The sequence below is a fragment of the Rhinopithecus roxellana genome, chromosome 5, assembly GCF_007565055.1.
Source record: "Rhinopithecus roxellana isolate Shanxi Qingling chromosome 5, ASM756505v1, whole genome shotgun sequence".
NCBI lineage: Eukaryota > Metazoa > Chordata > Mammalia > Primates > Cercopithecidae > Rhinopithecus > Rhinopithecus roxellana.
Genome location: NC_044553.1, coordinates 42,619,380 through 42,643,774, shown reverse-complemented (window position 1 = coordinate 42,643,774; position 24,395 = coordinate 42,619,380). Strand labels below are relative to the sequence as shown.

Sequence of the window (24,395 nt, the reverse complement as noted above, 5' to 3'; positions counted from 1 at the left end):
TAATATTTAGCTCATCTCTAGGTGTTTCATTCCATATAACTAAATCTCAGTTGTGTTCAGGCACAAAAAAGATGGAAAACTACTCATTCATTCTTCACAACTGTTTTCAGGACCTCAAGGAGGCCTTCCCTAACCACCCTATTTAACATTCCAGTTCTTGCACCATCCCCACCCCTACTCTGCCCTCACTTTTTCTCCATGGCACTGGGCACCAGCTGGCTAACTATGTCTTTAAAAAGTACTTTTCTTCATGGGAGGTTTTTCTTTTGTTTTTGTTTTCTTTCTTTCAATCCTGTATCTTCAGGACTTAGAAGAGTTCATGGCACATAGTAGGTACTCAGTAATCATATGTTGAATGAATAAATGCAGTTTCATGTTCCAGATGAGGATAGGCTCATTTGAAATATTTCCATAGGTTTATTAGACAAAAAGTAGACTTTCAAAAAGTTTTGATGCCGGGCGCAGTGGCTCACACCTGTAATCCCAGCACTTTGGGAGGCTGAGGCAGGCGGATCACGAGGTCAAGAGATCGAGACCATCCTGGCCAACGTGGTGAAACCCCAACATGGTGAAACCCATCTCTACTAAAAGTACAAAAATTAGCTGGGCATGGTGGTGTGTGCCTGTAATCCCAGCTACTTGGGAGGCTGAGGCAGGATAATCTCTTGAACCTGGGAAGTAGAGGTTGCAGTGAGCCGAGATCGTGCCACTGCACTGTAGCCTGGAGACAGAGTGAGACTCCGTCTCAAAAAAAAAAAAAAAAAGTTTTCATTAGTTGGGATCTTGTATCCTCTTCCCTTTCTCAAGTGATGCATTTTAAAGCATACATTTTCATATCCTTTGGTGGAGGTGAAAGACCCAGACATTTTGAAAAGCATTTTTTAGAAATACGTTCTTAAAAGCACTCCAAACTGACCGTCTTATCTTTGGTCACATGACAGTACAGCTGCACTTTGGGGCCTTTGCCTATAGCCTATTGGTTGCCTCACTTCGGAATTGTAGACATGTGGGAGAATAATGCTACCATTCATCTCCATCTTGTCTAGTTCTAGAAGATATGGTGATGGAAACCTCACCTTTTTCATAGTAAAATGTAGCTACTCAGGAATGATGAGGGGCACCATCATATCAGGTAATATTCATTCCAGTTATATTTTATGAGGTAAAATTGATGTTGTTTGGTTATTCTTACAGATTTTGACAGCTTCCACCAAAGTGTTTTAAAATCACTTATTTAGTCTATAACTCTTCCCTGAATTCAGTCTCCGGACACCTACTTGATGTTTCCTCTTGGATGTGATAATAACTATCTCAGATTTAAAATGCTCCCAATCAATTTACTGATTTTCTTTTCTTTTTCTTTTTTTCCGAGATGAGAGTCTTGTTCTGTCTCCCAGGCTAGAGTGCAGTGGCGTGGTCGCGGCTCACTGCAACCTCCGCCTCCTGGGTTCAGGCAATTCTCCTGCCTCAGCCTCCCAAGTAGCTGGGACTACAGGCATCCACCACACCACTTGGCCAATTTTTGTATTTTTAGTAGAGACAGGGTTTCACCATGTTGGCCAAGCTGGTCATGAACTCCTAACCTCAAGTGATCCGCCCACTTTGGCCTCCCAAAGTGCTGGGATTACAGGTGTGAGCCATCACGCCAGGCCCAATTCACTGATTTTCTTCTCATAACCTGCTCTTTTTGAAATCTTCTGCCTCAGTGGCTATTCCATTCTGGTACTCGGTGAGGCCAGGAGTCATCCTTTATACCCCATATTCAATACATCAGGAAGTCCTGTTGGCTGTGCCTTTGAAATCCGTGTATAATCTGTCCATTTCTCGCTGTCTTCACTGCATCCATCCTAGTGCAAACCACCATCATCTCTCACCTGGATTATCATAGCAGCCACGCAAATGAACTTCTTGCTTCTGCCTTTGCTCCCCCACAATTCTGTCCCAATAGGTAGCCAGAGTGATCTTTTATTCCTTTTCTCAAAACCCGTCTGTGACTTTTAGTTTTCACTCAGAGTAAAAAGCTAAAACGCTTTTTAAAAGGAGTCTTAGGATCTGTAAGCCCTAGTCAATCTGTCCCCTTGCCCACCCTATTATCTTGTGTTTAATCTTGTCTTCCTCTCTCCTGCTAGGTGATCCACACAGGCCTCCTTGCTGTTTCTCAAAGGTAGAGCTTTGATCTCAACTTTATACCTACTATTCATTTGGTCTTAAGTGCTCTTCCTCCAGTTAACTGTATATAATGGCGCCTCACTCATTCAAATCTTTGCTCACATATACTTTGGCAATGAAGCTTCCGCTGACCATCCTTTTTAGAATTAAACTTCTCTATTCCAGCATAAATCTATCCCAGAATAAATCTCTTCAAATATTTTACAGGGTTTGACTCTTTTTGTTGACATAACTCTAAGGTTTTTGACCTGAATGTGTGGTGACTCTTGCTTATAATGGCCATATTGTTTTTGGCTACTGTAATTCTGTGAGTTAGCAGAAATAGGAGGAGCAGCAAGAAGATGATTTCAGTATTGTAGCTGTTGTGTGTTAGACACTTTGAGAAACCTGCAAGTGGACATGAAAAGCAATTGGAAATACATGACTGAGATCGAGTTAAAATAAACTACTCTGAGGAATAAAAGGAAGCCTGAGCCTAAACAGAACTTCAAGTTTATTGTCTTCACAAAATATTCTTTGTTTTATAACTGTATGATTTCTTAGCCTTTGTAGCTGTCCTATATTCTGCTTATTTCTAAATTATTAGTAAAGCTCTTAAAATCGGGGGAGGGTTTATACATTTACCAATGGTCAGAATAATGGGAGAGGCTCATGGACTTCTCCAGAATTTTGAGTTCTTTTTTTTTTTTTTTTTTGGAGGTGTAGTCTCACTCTGTTGCCCAGGCTGGAGTGCAGTGGCATGATCGTGGCTCACTGCAGCCTCCTCCTCCTGGTTTCAAGCGATTCTTCTGATTCAGGTTCCCTAGTAGCTGAGACTACAGGCGCGCATCAGCATGCCCGACTAATTTTTGTTTTTTTAGTAGATAATGGTGTTTCACTATTTGGCCAGGTTAGTCTCGAACTCCTGACCTCATGATCTGCCCGCCTCTGCCTCCCAAAGTGCTGGGATTACAGGCGTGATCTGCCACACCCAGCCTTATTTTGAGTTCTGTAAAGAACAGTTAACTGCACTATCCCCCAGACGTGGTTACCTTTCTTGTTTATTGATTGCTTAATATGTATTTAGCATTCACTCAGTATGTGTTGGGAATACATTATAGGCTGGTAAACAAGCAATTACAGCACAATGCTCTGTATTAAGTGCTAGATGCAGAAAATAATAGAGTCTTAGGGCTAGGGTCAAGGGATGGTTCTCAAAGGAAGTGAACCATTAGCTGAGATAAGCACAGGAGTTTGGGTGCTGGTAAAGGGATGGGCGACTGATCAGAATATGTAAAGCCCTGGAGTAAAGACAAAGCCAAGCATTTTGAGGGGAACTGAGAAGGTTGGGCAAAGAGGGAATGAATTAAAAGAGATGAGAGCTAGAGATAAAAGACTTGATATTCAAGGCTTTGGGGCATTATCTTGAAGAAAATCTTAACATTTTAAAGGAATGACATAATGAGATTAACATTTTAAGATCTCTAGCTATAATGGGGAGGTTCAAACTGCCAGGGGGCTTTCATATTCATTGTGTCTAGGATAGGGCTTAAAAAGTTATTATTTTTTTTCTTGCTTTGATTGTAGTATGCCCCCAACATTTTGAGAAGAGCTGAATTAATAGGGTTCTTTAGTAAGCCTGTTAATTTTGCTTATCTAAATTTTCATGGTGGTGTTAGGGCCAGCGGGAAATCTTTTTTTCTCATTTGGGCTGGATGGTGTTACCAAAACACCAGGGGTTTGGTCTAGGTCCTGCTGCTTGCCGCAAAGCAAGCCAATCACAGAGATGAGTATTGCCAGAGAAGAAGGCTTTAATTGGGTGCTGCAGCCAAGGAGATGGGAGATCAGTCTCAAATCCGTCTCTGACTGACTGAAATTAGAGGTTTATATAGCGGAGAAGAAATGTAACCATGTGTGGGCAAACAGGAATTAGAGAGGGGTGAGAAAGAGAAGTTGGTCAACAGGCAACAGGTGGTCAGTTAGGCAATCATGCAGGGTCTGGCTTCTCATTGTCATCTGTTAAGTAAGCTTCAGCTTCTTGATCCTATCTAGGAGGCCTTATGGTTTGTTTCCTAAGAAAGGAGCTTAGATAACACAAATAGAACTTTCTCAAGTTTTAAGACTGAGAGGATCAATTTCTGTATTTATTCAAAGAAACCATAAAAGTTCTGTGGGATAACTGGCTGGTTTCAATGTTATCTTTCCCTCAAGGAAGTAAACAAAGCATTAAACTGGGGCCTGATTGAAGTGGGCTTTTTGATTTGAGAAATTCAAGTATGGTAAGTTCTCCCAAGTCTTTTTTTTGAAATCTGTTTGTTAGAAGATGGGATCAGGCAAAGGGAAGGAGGGAAGCTTTCACACAGTTGAGAAAGAATGCTTTTTAGGCTTCAGGCAGTTTTCTTTCTTTCTTTCTTTCTTTTTTTTTTTGAGACGGTGTCTCGCTCTGTTGCCCAGGCTGGAGTGCAGTGGCACAATCTTGGCTCACTGCAAGCGCTGCCTCCCAGGTTCACGCCATTCTCCTGCCTCAGCCTCCCCAGTAGCTGGGACTACAGGCACCTACCACCACGCCTGGCTAATTTTTTGTATTTTTAGTAGAGACGGGGTTTCACCATGTTAGCCAGGATGGTCTCCATCTCCTGACCTCGTGATCCGCCCGCCTCGGCCTCCCAAAGTGCTGGGATTAGAGGCATGAGCCACTTATCCTGGTGGCTTCAGCCAGTTTTCTTATCACAAAGCCCTCACCTACTTCTTGTTTCATATAGAATTTTTCCAGTTACCCAGTCACTTAAACGGGAAACCTGGGAGCTATCCTACACTTTTGCCCTTCTACAGTTGGTTATTCAGTCCTTTAATAAAATAATCTTTAGGCTGGGTGCGGTGGCTCACGCCTGTAATCCCAGCACTTTGTGAGGCTGAGATGGGTGGATCACTTGAGCCCAGGAGTTTGGGACCAGCCTACCAACCTAGCAGGTCCCTGACTCTTAAAAAGAAATTAGCTGGGCAGGGTGGCACATATCTGCATAGCCCTGGCTACTTGGGAGACTGAGGTGGGAGCATCTACTTGAGCCTGGGAGTTCAAGGCTGTGTTTCTGGTGGAGGGTGTCCAGGTTCTTGGCATCTTAAAAAAAGAACTGGACAAAACACACAGACAAAGCAAGGAAAGAATGAAGTCAGAGATTTATTGAAAATGAAAGTACACTCCACAGTGTGGTGGCGGGCCCTAGCGTGGGGGCTCAAGGGCGCTGTTATAGAATTTGTGGGGGCTTAAATACCCTCTAGAGGTTTCTATTGGTTACTTGGTGTGCACCCTATGTAAATGGAGAGGTGAAGTAAAGTTACAAAGTCATTTCCTTGGTGTATGCCCTATGGAGAGGATATTTCCTGTCATAGCTGAAGTGTGAATCAACCTGATGTACCCTGCCTCCAGACCCTATTTTCCTGTCTCAGCAGCCTTGAGCTGTGTTCATACTACTGTACGCCAGCCTGAGTGACAGAGTGAGACCTTTCATCCAAATCATGACAAAAATAATAATCTTTCATGTCTTCTCAGAGCTCTTCTAAACCCTTCCCGCTATCTTCTGAACCCTTTCCCTCATCAACACTGATTAAGTTTAGATGCTCATCTTTTTCATGGAATATTATGTTGCTTCCTTGCATCCCACAGGTCTAGGGTTGTTTAGTTGCTTCCCTATGTTTAAAAAAAATTTTTTTTGAGACAGTCTCACTGTGTTATCCACACTGGAGTGCAGTCATGCAATCATAGCTCGCTGCAACCTTGAACTTGAGCTCAAGTGATCCTCCTGCCTCAGCTTCCCAAGTAACTAGGACAACAGGTGTGGGCCACCATGTCCTGCTGATTTAACATTTTTTTTTGGTAGAGACGAGGAGTCTTACTATGTTGCCCAGACGGATCTTGAACGTCTGGCCTCAAGTGATCCTCCCACCTCAGCCTCCCAAAGTGCTGTTAACAGGTGCAAGCCGCCACTCTCGGCCCTGCCATCTTAATATATGTATTTTGTTTTATTTTATTTATTTTGAGATGGAATTTCCCTCGTTGCCCAGGCTGGAGTGCAATGGTGTGATCTCGGCTCACCGCAACATCCGCCTCCTGGGTTCAAGCAGTTCTTCTGGCTGAGCCTCCTCAGTAGCTGGGATTACAGGCACTTGCCACCGTGCCCAGCTAAGTTTTTGTATTTTTAGTAGAGACGGGGTTTCATCATCTTGGCCAGGCTGGTCTTGAACTCCTGACCTCATGATCCACCCACCTCAGGCCTCCCAAAGTGATGAGATTAAAGGCGTGAGCCTTGGGGACCGGCCAATATATGCTCATTTGAAAAATCAAATCTGACCGGATGGCAGCCGCTCATGCCTGTCGTCCCAGCACTTTGAGAGGCCAAGGGAGGTGGATCACTTGAGCTCAGGAGTGTGAAACCAACCTGGGCAACATGGCAAAACCCTGTCTTTACAAAAAATACAAATATTAGGCATGGCGGTGCACACCTGTAGTTCCAGCTACTCAGGAGGCTGAGGTGGGAGGGTAGCTTGAGCCTGGGAGGTCAAGGCTGCGATGAACTGTGTTCATGTCACTGTTCTACAGCCTAAGTGACAAAGCGAGATCCTATCAAAAATTAAAAAAAATCGTGGCCAGATGCCGTGGCTTCACGCCTGTAATCCCAGCACTTTGGAAGTCTGAGTTGGGCGGATCACGAGGTCAGGAGATGGAGACTATCCTGGCCTTTAGTAAGGATGGTGAAACCCCGTCTCTACTAAAAATACAAAAATTAGCTGGGTGTGATGGTGCGTGCCTATAGTCCCAGCTACTTGGGAGGCTGAAGCAGGAGAATTGCTTGAACCAGGGAGTCGGAGGTTGTGGTGAGCTGAGATGACGCCACTGCACTCCAGTCTGGTGACAGAGTGAGACTCCATCTCAAAAAAAAAAAAAAAAAAAAAAAAATCAAATCTGATCTTTTAAACTACATTAGTACTAAATTGTCTTTTTTATTTTTTATTTTTTAAAAGAACTTTCGGCCGGGCGCAGTGGCTCAAGCCTGTAATCCCAGCACTTTGGGAGGCCGAGACGGGTGGATCACGAGGTCAGGAGATCGAGACCATCCTGGCTAACACGGCGAAACCCCGTCTCTACTAAAAAATACAAAAAACTAGCCGGGCGAGGTGGTGGGCACCTGTAGTCCCAGCTACTCGGGAGGCTGAGGCAGGAGAACAGCGTGAACCTGGTAGGCGGAGCTTGCAGTGAGCTGAGATCCGGCCACTGCACTCCAGCCTGGGCGACAGAGCGAGACTCCGTCTCAAAAAAAAAAAAAAAAAAAAAAAAAAAGAACTTTCATATTCTTTTACATTTTTCTGCCTTTGTTCTTCCTGCGTGATGCTTTTTTTCTTTTTCACTGGGACATCTTTCCTTGTCATCAGATCTTTTGATTTGTTTTTTTTAGTGAGGAATCAGATATCGTTTTGTTTGTTTTTTGTGTTGTTGCCCAGGCTGATCTTGAACTCTTGGACTTAAGCAGTCCTCCCATCTTGGCCTCTCAGTGTTGGGGCTGGAGATGTGAAAGATGTAAACTACCACACCTAGCCCTTTTTTTTTTTGAAGAGTAAGGATCTCACTGTGTTATCCAGTCTGGAGTACAGTGGCAATTCACAGTCATGATCATTATGGCTCTTAACCACCTTGAACTCCTGCCCTCAAGGGATCTTTCTTCCTCAGGCTCCCAAGTAGTTGGGATTAATAGGCACTTTGCACTGCTCCCAGCTCCAGAAATCTTCATTTTAATGTAGTATCTCAATTTTTAAATTTTGACAACTGTTAATTTACTTTAAAATATGCTATCAAATTTGCAACCTCATTTATAGAGACCTTTGATCATTCTCCTTTCCCCCTGCAAATTTAATTGCTAAGTCTTTGTGTATTTTCATGTCATGCATAATTTTCAAGCTATTATAAACACGATTCTCATGCAAATAGACATTGATACGTATCAAAAACTTTTTTGAAAGTCCTGAAAAATAGTTGAATGAGAAATTGGGGTTTATATAGTCAGTTTAGGCCAGGTGCAGTGGCTCAGGCCTGTAATCCCAGCACTTTGGGAAGCTGAGGAGGGCGAATTGTTGAGGCCAGGCCTTCCAGACCAGCCTGGCCAACATGGCCAAACTTTGTCTTTACAAAAAATTAGCTGGGCATGGTGGCACGCGCCCAGCTACTCATGGGGCTGAGGCAGGAGGATCAATTGAGTTTGGGAGGTCAAGGCTGCTGTGAGCCATGATTATGCCCTTGCACTCAAGCCTGTATGACAGAACAGGACCCTGTCACACACACAAAAAAAAGAAATATCGTCCGTTTAATAAAGAATGCCGACAGGTTGAATGAGAAATTGGGATTTATATAGTCAGTTTAATAAAGATTGCTGAAATAAAGTTGCTAAGATATAAACATGGTTAATATCCTACAGGGTATTTAAACTGTAGCTTTTTGGATAACCACTACTGACTGGACAGAAAAAATTTATTTTACCCTAGTAGTTTTCTGTAAGTTTACCTTTAAATTTATAGAGTTATAAACTGCCTGGGCCTTAATCACTTGAAATTAGAAATCAAGCAATTAGATGACCTCAGGTGAACCTATTACAAAATGCTCTATCATAACATGAAAAGTCATGCAATTGATGTCTTAGTTCAGGTTTTAAATAATTCATTTGAAACATGTTAATTTTTATACTATTAGTGACCAACCTCTTTGTATCCTCTCTTTTTGAATATCAATGTTCAGGAGTTTCCAGAATAATTAACAGGTTATATGGATCTGACTTGAGGCCAGGAGTTTGAGACCATCCTGTCCGACACGGTGAAACCTCGTCTCTACTAAAAATACAAAAACCAAAAAACAAAAAAAACAGATTATGTAGATCTGTATTTTTGCCCTGTTCTTATTTGAGCACTACTTCCGTATTGTCTGCGGTTGATTTCTGTTAGAAGTTGGATCTAATGTGTTCACAGTATATGTCCAATAATAGAAGCATAAGACACATGTAGAATAAATGAGTAGAAATACTATTTTTTTTAATAAGTTGGGTTTTGAAGTTTAAAGGAGTTTCAGATACAAAAACAAAAAACCAGGTAGAGTGACCATTGTATGCTGGTTTAGGGCTTGAGTCCAGGTTGTTGCCAGTGACCAGATGTTTCTAACCAACCTCTGGTGTCTTCCCCACCACCGCCCCAACTTTAATCCAACTGAAGTATTGCTGACACAGTTATTTTCATAAAAACAGTTTGATTGCCGGGCATGTTGGCTCTTGCCTGTAATCCCAGCACTTTGGGAGGCCAAGGCGGGCGGATCATGAGGTCAGGAGTTCGAGACCAGCCTGGCCAACATAGTGAAACCCCATTTCTGCTAAAAATACAAAAATTATCTGGGCATGGTGGCGCGCACTGTAGTCCCAGCTGCTCGGGAGACTGAGGCAGGAGACTCAGTCTCAAAACGGTTTGATCATGTTTCTTCTCTGTTTGAAAAATGTAAATTGCTTCATGTTGCCAACATACAGACTTCGTTTTTCTTGGCATAGGAGCTTTTCAGTTTCCCTCTGCTTCTCAGTTTCTGCCGTCATGTTTTTCACACCTTACTGTTCATTGAAAATAGAGTCCTTTACTGTTGCTGCCTGCTCCCCATTCACGATTCTCCTTTTCTTTCACCTCTGTCTGGCCAAATGCTACATTTTCTTTTAGACATAACTTTTTTCTTCATTCCAACAATATGACTGTCTAGACGGTTCTAGTCTAGGAGGGTCTCCTTGTCTTAGAAGTTTCCTTATATCTGTTCCTTTAGGTATGCAGTCCTGTCATGTTCTGTATGGTAAATTTATGGGTGGCTTGTCTCTGTTTCACCTGGAAGACAGTAAACCACTTTTCAAACTTAGTGTCACATATAGTGCTTCCTATAGAATTTTAAAAAATGTGTCCCATAAGTCAATATGTTTTTGTATTTGTAGACCTGAAAGATGTCTGAAAATTCCAGTGACAGTGATTCATCTTGTGGTTGGACTGTCATCAGTCATGAGGTATGATATTTAATACTTTCTTATAAGGTAATTTGTAATATTAATGTTACCAGTGATGTAAACGGTGTTCTTTGAAGATCAGTCTTTTCTACATTTAAGCAAAAAGTTCCAATGGACATTTTCCCTCTCATATTAAACTTCACTGCTGAGAACTCTTTATGAGCCAGCATCTTCTACATTATTGTACATAGCCTTGAGACATTAGGCAAATACTTATTGAGGGTTTATTATTGGTCAGGGCTTGTGCTTTACTTTCATTTTCATATAATTTTTTCTTTTTTTTTTTTTAGATGGAGTCTCACTCCATTGCTCAGGCTGGAATGCAGTGGCGCCATCTCGGCTCACTGCAAGCTCCGCCTCCCGGGTTGGAGCCATTCTCCTGCCTCAGCCTCCCGACTAGCGGGGTCTACAGGCGTGAGCCACCGCGCCCCGCTAATATTTTTGTATTTTTAGTAGAGATGGGGTTTCACCATGTTAGCCAGGATGGTCTGGATCTCCTGACCTTGTGATCCATCCGCCTCGGCCTCCCAAAGTGATGGGATTACAGGCGTGAGCCACCGCGCCCGGCACAAAATGAATTTTATAATAGAAGATTGATCTATGTACAACAAGTATACATAACTTGTACATTTTATTTTCTCATGGCAGTAATGTATGTTCACTATAGAAAAATGACAGTATACTGGCCAGGCGCGGTAACTCAATACCTGTAATCCCAGCACTTTGGGAGGCTGAGGTGGGCGGATTACGAGGTCAGGAGATCGAGACCATCCTGGCTAACACTATGAAGCCCCGTCTCTACTAACAATACAAAAAATAAGCCGGGCCTGGTAGTGCGCGCCTGTGGTCCCAGCTATTCCGGAGGCTGAGGCAGGATAATCGCTTGAACCTGGGAGGCGGAAGTTGCGGTGAGCCAAGACCACCGAACCAGTGCATTCTAGCCTGGGTGAAAGAGTGAGACTCCGTCTCAGAAAAAAAAAAAAAAACAAAAAAAAAAAACAAAATATTAGCCGGGCGTGGTGGTGGGCGTAGTGGCGGGCACCTGCAGTCCCAGCTACTTGGGAGGCTGAGGCAGGAGAATGGCGTGAACCCAGGAGGCAGAGCTTGCAGTGAGCCGAGATCGCGCCACTACACTCTAGCCTGGGCGACAGAGCCAGACTCCGTCTCAAAAAAAAAAAAAAGAAAAGAAAAATGACAGTATACTGATAAACAGAAATATACTTACTCCAGGTTTTAATGGACTTATCTATAATTTTCCCATTTGTTTTTATGGTATTGCAATCCTCACTTGTTTTCTTAATAAAAGTTTTAGGCTGGGTGTGGTGGCTCACGCTTGTAATCCCAGCACTTTGGGAGGCCAAAGGGGGGGTGAATCACCTCAGGTAGGGAGTTCGAGACCAGCCTGACCAACATGGAGAAACCCCCGTCTCTACTAAAAATACAAAATTAGCCGGGCGTGGTGGCACATGCCTGTAATCCCAGCTACTCGGGAGGCTGAGGCAGGAGAATTGCTTGAACCCGGGAGGCGGAGTTTGTGGTGAACAGAGATCATGCCATTGCTCTCCAGCCTGGGCAACAAGAGCAAAACTCCAGCTCAACAAAAAAAAATTTTTTTTTTAAATTTGAGTCGGAATTAAAATTTTTTATTAAAAATTTAATTAAAAATTAAAAAATAAAAAAATTTTTTTTTTTTTACTCTTAGTTAAGGTTCAGGTAGTTATGTTTAGAAAACATTAGGCCGGGCGCGGTGGCTCAAGCCTGTAATCCCAGCACTTTGGGAGGCCGAGACGGGCGGATCACGAGGTCAGGAGATCGAGACCATCCTGGCTAATACAGTGAAACCCCGTCTCTACTAAAAAATACAAAAAACTAGCCGGGCGTGGTGGCGGGCACCTGTAGTCCCAGCTACCCGGGAGGCTGAGGCAGGAGAATGGCCTAAACCCGGGAGGCGGAGCTTGCAGTGAGCTGAGATCCGGCCACTGCACTCCAGCCTGGGCGACAGAGCGAGACTCCGTCTCACAAAAAAAAAAAAAAAAAAAAAAGAAAACATTAACAGAAAAAGACAAGTTTGCCTTTTCTGCATTAAAGTTTCAAAATTTAAAAGCAGCTATATCATTTGAGATTGAGATGATTTTTCTTTTTAAAATTTTCAGTGACTTTTCTATTTTTAACTTGTTTTCTTCAAAGGATTAGATCAATTCCCATAGCAACTTCTCTTTCAAGGATAATTAACAGTACAGGAGCAAGGCAGCTATGGGAGTCTTACCTGTGAGTCTGCAGGGTGGAGTATCACAGCAGACCTCTCTGGCACTTAGTCAAGTATGTCATTGGGGTGTTCTGTACTGGACATTATGTCCCAGAGTAAATCACATTTGTACTTTTATCTCTCTTCTGTATCTGCTTTCCAGGATCTACTCTTTCTTGCTAATGTCTGTTACATGTGTTTCCTTTTCCTTTCCCGTTACCGCCATTCTGATTTGGGCCAGATTTGGTTTCCCCAGCAGTTACTAATCCAACTCTAACTTTGCTTTAGCCTCTACCATTCTCCTGCCACTATAGATGACCTCAGAGTGTTGCATTCAGAAATCTCTTTAGGGCTCATCTTAAACACTGCTTTTTCATGAATTCTTTTAATTTTTGCTGTCTTGAGTTATGTATATCAAGAGAATGCAGACCTTTCGATTGCGTGTGTCAGCAGACTATAGTGGGGACATAGAGAAAGAATCACCTTGGTCATTAACTTTGTTTTGCTAGTTAAGACACAAAGAAAAATTGTATGATCCGCTATTATTAATGAAAAGACAGTCTGACATCAAAGTAGGAAAGATAACCTCAGAATAAAAAGATAGTCCAAAATTGTATAAGGAGAGTATTCATTAGCCCTGTAGGTTTATTAATCCATGTCATTAAAGCTTTAAACAGTTTTAGTTTATACTGCTATAATAAGTACTTATTTGCATATGGCTGTTTCTCTGAATATGTTATAAGTTTGAATATGTTGTAAGTTTGAATTTTGGATTTGAATTTTTTTTTTTTTTTTTTTTTGAGATGGAGTTTTGCTCTTGTCACCCAGGCTGGAGCGCAAGTGATACAATCTTGGCTCAATGCAACCTCTGCCTCCCGGGTTCAAGTGATTCTCTTGCCTCACCCTCCTGAGTAGCTGGGATTACAGGCGCCTGCCACCTTGCCCAGCTATGATTTTGAATTTTTTATACCCCACAACACCTAACAAAGTGCCTTGTCTAGAGTAGTTCCATAAATGTTAAGCCGAAACAAATTATGACAGAAATAACTAAATTTAGACCCTTATTCTCTGGGATTCAAATTTATTGCTTGAGCTCATAAAATAGAGCATTCCACTTTTGGGCTGACCTGACTTAGAATTTAAACCTGAGACTCCATTCTGCCATTTTCCTGCCATGGGCCTTTGTGGATTAAATTGAACAAAAGCTTGTCTGATTAGATATTGTTCCCTTGGAGTATGGCAGCATCTGAGACTTTTAATAATGGAAGAAGCATTTACATGTAGTCAAATCTAGCTTTGAGGAGCTAATAGGCAAATAACTGAAAGATTATCACTTTTCCCTAGGGATCAGATACAGAAATGTTAAATTCTGTGCCAGCCGCTGACAGCTGTGAGCCCACCCTAGAATGTTCATCTTTAGAGCAAGAGGAACTTCAAGCATTGCAGATAGAGCAGGGAGGTAAGTTGTTCACAAATTCTGATTTTTTTTTTTTCTAGTAGAGTATATGAATGACATTATGAGTCTTGCCTTCTTTCCAGGTGGGTGGCTTTTCTGGCTAATCTAAGTGGTCATTGGAGGATTAGAACTTACAGTATAGGCCGGGCATGGTGGCTCACGCCTGTAATCCCAGCACTTTGGGAGGCCGAGGTGGACAGATCATTTGAGGTCAGGAGTTCAAGACCAGCCTGGCCAACATGGTGAAACCCTGTCTGTACTGAAAATACAAAAAAATTAGCCGGGTGTGGTGGCGGGCACCTGTAATCATAGCTACTCCGAAGGCTGAGGCAGGAGAATTGCTTGAACCTGGGAGGCGGAGGGTGCAGTGAGCCGAGATTGCGCCACTGCACTGCAGCGTGGGTGACAGAGCGATACTCCATCTCAAAAAAAAAAAAAAAAAATCTTCAGTGTGGATTTAGTGAATGCCCACAGAACCCAGAGCCAACAGCCTGCCCCATGGGTTTATTTGCAGCTGTAGTATATTTTTGGGCTTTCAGATACACTTTGTTGCTACAGAGGTAACCAGTGACAAAAAAAAAGTGTTTCATGGTTTAACGTGAATTTGTTTGGTAGTTTCTATTACTTATAATTTGCTTGGTAGTTTATATTTACTTGTCATTATTAAAGTTAAGAAAAAAATTATTCATTTATCACAAGAGATTTACTAATCTCTTTTCCAGTTATCATGTTATGGAGTTACAGACATACCTCTCATTTTATTCTGCTTTGCTTTATTGTACTTTGCATATACTGCATTTTTTACAGATTGAACGTTTGTGGCAACCCTGTGTTGAGCAAGTCTATTAATGCCATTTTTCCAATAGCATATGCTCACTTCATGTCTCTGTCACATTTTTATAATTACAATATTTCATTTATTTTTATTTTATTGAATTGAATTGAATTGACGGAGTTTTACTCTTATTTCCATGCTGGAGTGCAATGGTATGATCTCGGCTCACTGCAACCTCCACCTCTTGGGTTCAAGTGATCCTCCTGCCTCAGCCTCTCAGCTGGAATTACAGGCATGTGCCACCGTGCACAGCTAATTTTGTGTTTTTAATAGAGACGGGATTTCATCGTGTTGGTTAGCCTGGTCTTGAACTCCTGATCTCAGATGATCCACCCATGTCAGCTTCCCAAAGTGCTGGGATTATAGGCGTGAGCAACTGTGCCTGGCCTGTAATTGTCATATTTCAAATGTTTTCATTATTATTATATCTGTTACGGTGATCTGTGATCAGTGATCTTTGATGTTACTATTATAATTCCTTTGGGACACCATGAACTGTGCCTATGAAAGGCAGTGAACTTAATAAATGTGTGTGTTCTGACTGCTCTACTGACTTGCTGTTCCCCTATCTCTCTTCCTCTCCTTGAGCCTCCCTGTTCCTAGAGACACAACAATATTGAAATTAGGCCAATTAATAACCTACAGTGGCCTCCAGGTGTTCAGGTGAAAGGAAGAGTTGCGTGTCTGTCACTTCAAATCAAAAGCTAGAAATGATTAAGCTTATTTGAGGAAGGCATGTCGAAAGCTAAGTTGAAAGCTAAGTCTCTTGGGTTAGATAGTTAGCCAAGTTGTGATTGCAAAGGAAAAGCTCTTGAAGGAAATTAAAAGTCCTTAGCGAACACATGAATGATAGGGAAGCCATATAATCTTATTGTTGACGTGCAGAAAGTTTTAGTGGTCTTGGTAGAAGATTGAACCAGCCACAAAATTCCCTTAAGTCACAGCCTAATCCAGAACTAGGTCCTTCCTAACTCTCAAGTCTGTGAAGGCTGAGAATGGTTAAGAAGCTTTAGAAAGAAAGGCTGAAGCTAGCTGATGTTGATTCATGAGGTTTAAGGAAAGAAGCTATGTCCATAACATAAAAGTGCAAGGTGAAGTAGCAAGTGCTGATGTAGGAGGCGCATCAAGTTATCCAAGAGATCTAACTGAGATAATGGATGAAGGTGGCTACCCCAACCAGCAGATTTTCAGTGTAGATAAAACAGCCTTCTATTGGAAGAAGATGCCATCTAGGACTTTCCTAACTAGAGAGAAGTCAATATCTGCTTCTAGGCTTTAACGAACAAGCTCACTTTCTTGTTAGAGACAAATGTAGCTGGTGACTTTAAGTTGAAGCTAGTGTTCACTTACCATGCCTTGAGAAATCCTAGGGCCTTTAAAAAATATGCTACATCTACTCTGCCTGTGCTCTGTAAATGGAACAACAAAGCCTAGGTGACAGCCATGTGTTTACAACATGGTTTACTAAATACTTTAAGCTGAGTGTTGAGACCTGCTGCTCAGAACAAAAAGATTCCTTTCAAAATGCTAGACGTTGTATAGTAATACCTGGTCAGTCACCCAAGGGCTCTGATGGAGATGTACAAAGAGATTCATTTGCTTTGTTTCCTGCTAACACAACATCCAATCTGTAGTCCATGGATCAAAGACTAATTTTGACTTTTAGCTTGTATTATTTAATAAATGAATTTTATAAGGCTGTAGCTGCTGTAGATAGTGATTGCTCTGATGGATCTGGGCAATGTGTGTAAACTGAAAATGTTCAGGAAAGGATTCACCATTCTAGATGCCATTAAGAACAATTGTGATTTGTGGGAAAAGGTCAAAATATCAACATTAACAGGAGTTTGGAAGAAGTTGATTTCAACCGTCATGACTTTGAGTGGTTCAAGACTTTAATGGAAGAAGGAACTGCAGATGTGGTAGAAGTAGCAAGAGAACTGGAATTAGAAGTGGATCCTGGCCGGGTGTGGTGGCTCGTGCCTGTAATCCCGGCACTTTGGGAGGCTGAGGCGGGCAGATCATGAGGTCAAGAGATGGAGACCATCCTGGCTAACAGGGTGAAATCCCATCTCTACTAAAAATACAAACAATTAGCCGGGCGTGGTGGCAGGCGCCTGTAGTCCCAGCTACTCGGGAGGCTGAGGCAGTAGAATGACGTGAACCTGGGAGGCGGAGCTTGCAGGGAGCCGAGATCACACCACTGCACTCTAGCCTGGGCAACAGAGCCAGACTCCGTCTCAAAAAAAAAAAAAAAAAAAAAGTGGATCCTGAAAATGTGATCCAGTTGCTGTAATCTCATGATAAACTTGAACAGATGAGGAGTTGCTTCTTATGGATGAGCAAAGAAAGTCGTTTCTTGAGATGCAATCTACTCTTGGTGAAGATGCTGTGAGTATTGTTGAAATGACAGCAAAGGATTTAGAATATTACACAAACTTAGTTAATAAAGCAGTGGCAGGGTTTGAGAAGATTCACTCCAAGTTTCAAAGTTGTTCTGCTGTGGGCAGAGTGCTATCAAACAGCATTGCATGCTACAGAGAAATCTTTCATGAAAGAAGAGTCAATCCATGTGGGAAACTTCAGTGTTGTTATACTTTTAAGAAATTGCGATCGAGACCATCCTGGCTAACACGGTGAAACCCCATCTCTACTAAAAATACAAAAACAAAATTAGCGGGGTGTGGTGGCGGGCACCTGTTGTCCCAGCTGCTCGGGAGGCTGAGGCAGGAGAATGACGTGAACCCGGGAGGCGGAGCTTGCAGTGAGCGGAGATCATGCCACTGCACTCCAGCCTGGGCGACAGAGCGAGACTCCGTCTCAAAAAAAAAAAAACAAAAAGAAATTGCCCTAGTTACTCTAGCCTTCAGCAGCTACCACACTGGTCAGTCAGCAGCCATCACCTTTGAAGTAAGAGCCTCCACCAACAACAGTATTAAGATTCACTGAAGGCTCAGATGATCACTAGCACTTTTTAGCAATAATGTATTTTTAAGTGAAGGTATGTACAGTTTTTTAGACATGATGTGATTGCACACTTAATGGATTACAGTATAGTGTAAACCTAACTTTTACATGGACAGGGAAACCAAAAAATTCATGTGACTTGCTTTATTGCATTGGTTTGGAACTGAACTTGCAGTATATCTGAGATATGCCTGTACTCTGGTTCCAATTTGATAAAATGGAATTTGACTACTGTATTGCATCTGTATTATGTATCCTTCCTGTGGGATTAGATGCACACATTATTTATATAGAGAAATAGGACTCCTGAACAATTGCTGCATACACTTATGTTCATATTTAAATTACCTCATTAACTTTTAAAAAATATTACAGTAAAATGCATACAGAACATTTCCCCTCAGGAGAAAAAAGTGGATGTGTCAAGTCCAGAAATAGAAGAGATTATACCTGTTACCTTTTTTAAGCCTACATGTTGATTACTACTCTCATTTGAAAAGTGATTCTCAGCTTTTGTGTGTCAGAGATCCTTTTGAGAATCTGAAAGCTATGGACAGTTTCTTCCAAGAAATGCATTTACTTGAATATGTTAAAGAAAAGTTTCTTTTTTCTTTGAGACAGAGTCTCGCACTGTTACCCAGGCTGGAGTGCAGTGGCGTGATGATCTCAGCTCACTGCAACCTCTGCCTCCCAGGTTCAAGCCTCAATGTCCCGAGTAGCTTGGATTACGGGTGCCCGCCACCACGCCCAGTTAGGGTTTTTTTTTTTTTTTTTTTTTTTTGTATTTTTAGTAGAGATGGGGTTTCACCATGTTGGCCAGTCTGGTCTTGAACTCCTGACCTCCTGATCAGTCTGCCTCGACCTCCCAAAGTGCTGGGATTACAGGTATGAGCAACTGTGCCTGGCCTAATTTTTTTTGTATTTTTAATAGAGACAGAGTTTCACTATGTTGGTCAGGCTGGTCTTGAATTCCTGACCTTGTGGTCTGCCCGCCTTGGCCTCCCAAAGTGCTGGGATTACAGGCATGAGCCACTGCGCCCGGCCCCAGTACCCCATCCCAGTACTGTGGCAGAATCGTACCTCCAAATTAATACATTTTCTATTGGGGCTATATAATGCTGAAAAATAATTTTTCCCCCCCTGTTCTTTATGGGACTTAAATTACATAAGAAATGCATGTTCGGCCGGGCGCGGTGGCTCAAGCCTGTAATCCCAGCACTTTGGGAGGCCGAGACGGGCGGATCACGAGGTCAGGAGATCGAGATCATCCTGGCAAACACAGTGAAACCCCGTCACTACTAAAAAATACAAAAAACTAGCCGGGTGAGGTGGCGGGCGCCTGTAGTCCCAGCCACTCGGGAGGCTGAGGCAGGAGAATGGCGTGAACCTGGGAGGCGGAGTTTACAGTGAGCTGAGATCTGGCCACTGCACTCCAGCCTGGGCGACAGAGCGAGACTCCGTCTCAAAAAAAAAAAAAAAAAAAAAAAAAAAAAAAAAAAGAAATGCATGTTCATGATAGGGAAAAAAAATAGTAAGCAAAATAAATTTAAAATGGCCGATAATTCTTTTATCTTGAAATAATTACTGTTGATATTTGGTATACTTTGCTCATAAATATATTATTTTTAACTTTTCTTAATATTTTATGCTCTTTTCTTTTTTTTTTTTTTGAGACAGAGTTTCACTCTTGTTGCCCAAGCTGCAGTGCAATGGCATGATCTCGGCTCACTGCATCCTCCACCTCCTGGGTTCAAGTGATTCTCCTGCCTCAGCCTCTTGAGTAGCTGGGATTACAGGCGTGCACCACCACAGCTGGCTAATTTTTTGTATTTTGGTAGAAATGGGGTTTCACCATGTTAGCCAGGGTGGTCTCGAACTCCTGACCTCAGGCGATCCACCTGCATTGGCCTCCCAAAGTGCTGGGATTACAGGTGTGAGCCACTGTGCCCGGCCTTTATGCTCTTTTTCATTAAAAATATATTGTGAGGTCATCATTCTGTTTGCACATATTTTCTTTGAGGAGATTCTTATAAAATATTTCTTCTGTAGTGACATTTAGTTTTTCTGTGTTTTGAGTTCTTTCTTTTTTAAAAAAATTGCTGGTAGAAATGGTCTCACTATGTTGCCCAGGCTGGTTTTGAACTCCTGGCTTTAAGTAATTCTCCCATGTGGGCCTACCAAAGTGCTGTGATTACATCATGAGCCACTGTGCCTGGGCTTCCCTCTCTCTGACTTTTTTTTGAGACATGGTCACACTCTGTTTCCCAGGCTGGAATGCAGTGGCATGATCATGGCTCAGTGCAGCCTCAACTCCTAGGCTCAAGTAATCCTCCTGCCTTTGCCTTCTGAGTAGCTAGGACTATAGGCACATACCCCCATGCCCAAATAATTTTTTAATTTTTATTTTTGTAGAGACAGGGTCTTGCTGTGTTGCCCAGACTGGTCTTGAACTTGTAGGCTCAAGCAGTCGTCCAGCCTTGGCCTCCCAAAAGTGCTAGGGTTACAGGTATGAGTCACTGCACCCAGCCTGAGTCCTTGCTTTTTATAGTTGATGTTTTCTTGTAAAGCATTTAGACACACACACACACACACACACACACACACACACACACACACACACGTACATATACATAATATACTTTTATAAATCATAGTTTGAAGCCATGGTTTTTATTCTTACGGTAGCAGGCATTGACAGCCATTCGAATGGTCTTTAGGAACTTCGAATAAACTTTTAAGAATGCAGGAAATGTATCACTAGGTATCTAATGATAGATTTTTTCATATTAGGTATTAAGAAACACACTGGATCAAGTAATTTGGCAATGTAAGGTAGAGATTTTATTTACTTAGTCCAGGTAGTTTTGATTTGAGTTCTTAATACATCTTGTGGCTGGGCACGGTGTCTCATGCCTGTAATCCCAGCACTCTGGGAGACCAAGGTGGGCAGATAGCTTGAGGTCTGGAGTTTGAGACCAGCCTGGGCAACATGGCGAAACCCCATCTCTACTAAAAATACAAAATTTAGCCGTGGCATATGCCTGTAATCCCAGTTGCTTAGGAGGCTGAGGCAGGAGAATCGCTTGAACCCAGGAGGCAGAGTTTGCAGTGACCCAAGATAATGCCATTGCGCTCCAGCCTGGGCAACAGATTTCCCAGACTCTGTCTCCAAAAAAAACCAGAAAGGCTTAAATAATTGCATTTTCTTATCTAAATTATCACCTGATAATTTCAAATAAATACAATTTATTAGCAACAGTGGAGTGACTTATATAATTGTATGTAACATTTTATTAAATCTACTCTAACATACTAGGAAGAAATTTTTTTTTTTTTTAAAGGCAGAGTCTCGCTCTGTCGCCCAGGCTGGAGTGCAGTGGTGTTATCTCGGCTCACTGCGAGCTCCGCCTCCCTGGTTCATGTCATTCTCCTGCCTCAGACTCCTGAGTAGCTGGGACTACAGGCGCTCGCCACCACACCTGGCTAATTTTTTGTGTCTTTAGTAGAGATGGGGTTTCACCGTGTTAGCCAGGATGGTCTCGATCTCCTGACCTCGTGATCTGCCCGTCTTGGCCTCCCAAAGAGCTGGGATTACAGGCATGAGCCACTGCGCCCGGCAGGAAGATATTTTTATCTACCCAGATTATATGTTGGCTGCAGAAAGTCTACAGAGAGTTTTAAATTAAGAAATAATTATATTGATCTTTGCTTTGTATCAGAAAGCAGCCAAAATAGCACAGTGCTTATAGAAGAAACTGCTTATCCAGCTTTGGAGGAAACCAGCTCAACAATTGAGGTAAACTTGTATTTTACTCTATGAATATATGGATATATGTTAAATAGTATCCTTAGAATACTAATTAAAGCCTCTAATTCTATTTATGCATTCTATTCCTATTTTGAATTATAAGCAATTTTAACTTCTAAGTTAGATGTCTTAGAAGACATCTAAGCAAAGTAGTTTCTTGGTATTGTGTTAAAGATCTATCTTTTCACCTCTAATATAATTCTCTTTGGAAGTAGATTGCATTCTTGAATTATATTGAACAATTAAACCGTTAGGTTTCATGTCTAAAACGATGGTTCATTTTAAAATTTGGCAACAACCTAAGACTTGTCCTTGGGGGTTTTACCTGACTTCTATATAAAAGTAGATAGCTAGATGATCATTTTACATGGCGTTTTAGTCTGTTTGTACTGATCTGACAAAATACCTGAGACTGGATGATTTATAAAGAACAGAAATTTATTTCTCACAGTTACAGAGGCTGGGAAGTTTAAGATCAAAGTGTGGACAAGTTCAGTGTCTGCCGATGACATGCTGTCTTGTTTCCAAATGGCATCTTGTTGCTACATCTCTAAGAGGAGATGAGCAAAAAAAGGCTGGATGCTGCATGAAGCCTGTTTTATAAAGACCTTAATCATATTCCCAGGGGTGATCCCTTATAACTCAGTCACCTCCTAAACTTCCCACTTCTTAGTACTATCACATTGGCGATTACATTCCAGCATAGGGATTTTTGGGGACACCTTCAGAGGCATTCAGTACAAGATACAGCTGTTGAAGTTTATTACATACATAACCCAAAAAGTTTAGTGAGTCTTTTTTGGGCTCCCCAGGGAGTCGTGCAGCCATTAGTGGCACAGTGTCTCTGGCAAACAGCTGTGCTCGAATAGACCCATGGAACTCGTGAGAGAAATGAACTCTTTTTTCTGTGGTTATTGAGGAGCAAAGGTGGGCTTCTCAGCTTCTGCAGCCCACTAGGAGAACGCAGTGGTCTGATCTAATTCTGAGAGTTGTCAAGGGATCTGATAGTGTTCTCAAGCTATATGATGAGCCTACTATTGTGTAATTATTTACTAATGGTAGGGATCATATCTTTTATTTTAACTCAGATTACTATAATACTTAGCACTGTTGTATTCTAAGAAAATATAAGGCCCTTAAATGATTATTGATTTACCATCTCTAAAATTATGGTTCTTCAGGCAGAGGAAGAAAAGATACCCGAAGACGGTATCTATATTGGAACTGCCAGTGATGATTCTGATATTGTTACCCTTGAGCCACCTAAGTTAGAAGAAATTGGAAATCAAGAAGTTGTCATTGTTGAAGAAGCACAGAGTTCAGAAGACTTTAACATGGGCTCTTCCTCTAGCAGCCAGTATACTTTCTGTCAGCCAGAAACTGGTAAGAATACACTGATAAGAGACATAAAGACATGTACGACCACATTTTATATAAGGGCTTTTTTTCTGCCCCTAATAATTGAGTCTCTAGTTTTGAATATGTTTGGGTAAAACTCAAGACTATTTTGTGTGTGAAATCTATTAATACCCAGTGTTTTCCTAGACTGTTCTGGAGCATAGCAATCTTTTGCTATAACAGAACCATCTTTTGCCATTAAATAGAAGGCAAAATTGCTTCAGTGAGATTTGTTAAAATCACAAATGCTCCAAAATTCATTTGGTGCTTTTTAGATTGGGAGATTGGGGATGTTACTATTTTTGCTTGTAGTAGTATACATTTTGTATTATAGAAATAGTGAAAGAAAAATTCTTATTAAAGTCTCTTCAGATATATTCAATTATTAATCATGCAACAAACACTTTTTGAGTACCTACCATATGCCAAACAGAGTTCAAGGTGCTGTCAATACAGCTAGTCTCCCAAAGCTCCTGACCTTCAGAGCTTTTGTTTTAGATTCTGTTATGAAAATGTCACTAGTGTAAGTCACATTTTTAGTGTAATCAATACCCGTTGTACAGACAGACTCATTCAGAGATTAAAATGTGAGTTGCTTGATTTCTTTCCACTATGCTTCAGCTCAGTTTTAGCAGTGTGTATAATATCTTTTAATGTCATATAAGTATGTAAATATAAAGTTCCTGGAAATATCAGTTATTAACCCACAATTATAACAGGGTGAGTTATGGTAGAGACAACTTGAAATACTGCTAGTGATTGTAAAAGTTTCCTAGTTTGACAGAAAAACAGGAAACATGTAGTATCTATTTTAGATAATTTTTTTAGATTTTACCATTCTTTAATATTTACATTTGCCAACCAGAATCAGACAATATAATTTGTGTCATTCCAGTTTAGCTAATAAAATGTCAAGTAGAGATTCTTGGCTGGGCATAGTGGCTCACACCAGTAATTCCAGCACTTTGTGAGGCCGAGACAGGTGGATTACCTGAACCCAAGAGTTCGAGACCAGCCTGGGCAACATTGCGAGACCTCATCTCTACAAATAATAAAAAGCCAGGCATGATGGCGTGCGCCTGTGTTCCCAGCCACTTGGGAGGCTGAGGTGTGAGGATTGCTTGATCCTGGGAGGTTGAGGCTGCAGTGAGCTGAGATTGTGCCACTGCGCTCCAACCTGGGTGACAGAGCAGGACCCTGTTTCAAAAATAAAAAAAAAAAAATAGAGATTCTTGGCTATCTTATTTAATGAGAAGTTATTTTCAGCTAGTATATCAATGGTTTGCCTATAAACATGAACTTGAAAACACTTTATCCAGCTATTTGAATATTCAGGTGGCATTCTTGGTGGTCAGAGGAAAATTCAGCCTTTGTTAGAATAGTATTCATAGTATATTTATTTAGGGAGGGGTATTGTAATTGATTTTAGAATCCTTGTTGGTCATCAAATTTTATTATTTTTTTTAAACTCC

General features: G+C 41.6%; 1 protein-coding gene across 5 annotated transcripts in view; it reads left to right on the top strand.

The window, feature by feature from the left end:
• CCPG1 (cell cycle progression 1) overlaps window positions 1-24,395 on the top strand; it is a 50,423-nt gene that overhangs the window by 5,572 nt on the left and 20,456 nt on the right. For all 5 annotated transcript variants that reach the window (XM_010372565.2, XM_030929730.1, XM_030929729.1 and 2 more), the window contains exons 2-5: window positions 10,146-10,214; window positions 13,804-13,918; window positions 21,437-21,513; window positions 22,707-22,908. In XM_010372565.2, the coding sequence (XP_010370867.2) occupies window positions 10,155-10,214; window positions 13,804-13,918; window positions 21,437-21,513; window positions 22,707-22,908 (454 nt within the window). In that variant the 5' untranslated portion in view covers window positions 10,146-10,154. The remainder of the gene's footprint in view (window positions 1-10,145; window positions 10,215-13,803; window positions 13,919-21,436; window positions 21,514-22,706; window positions 22,909-24,395) is intronic.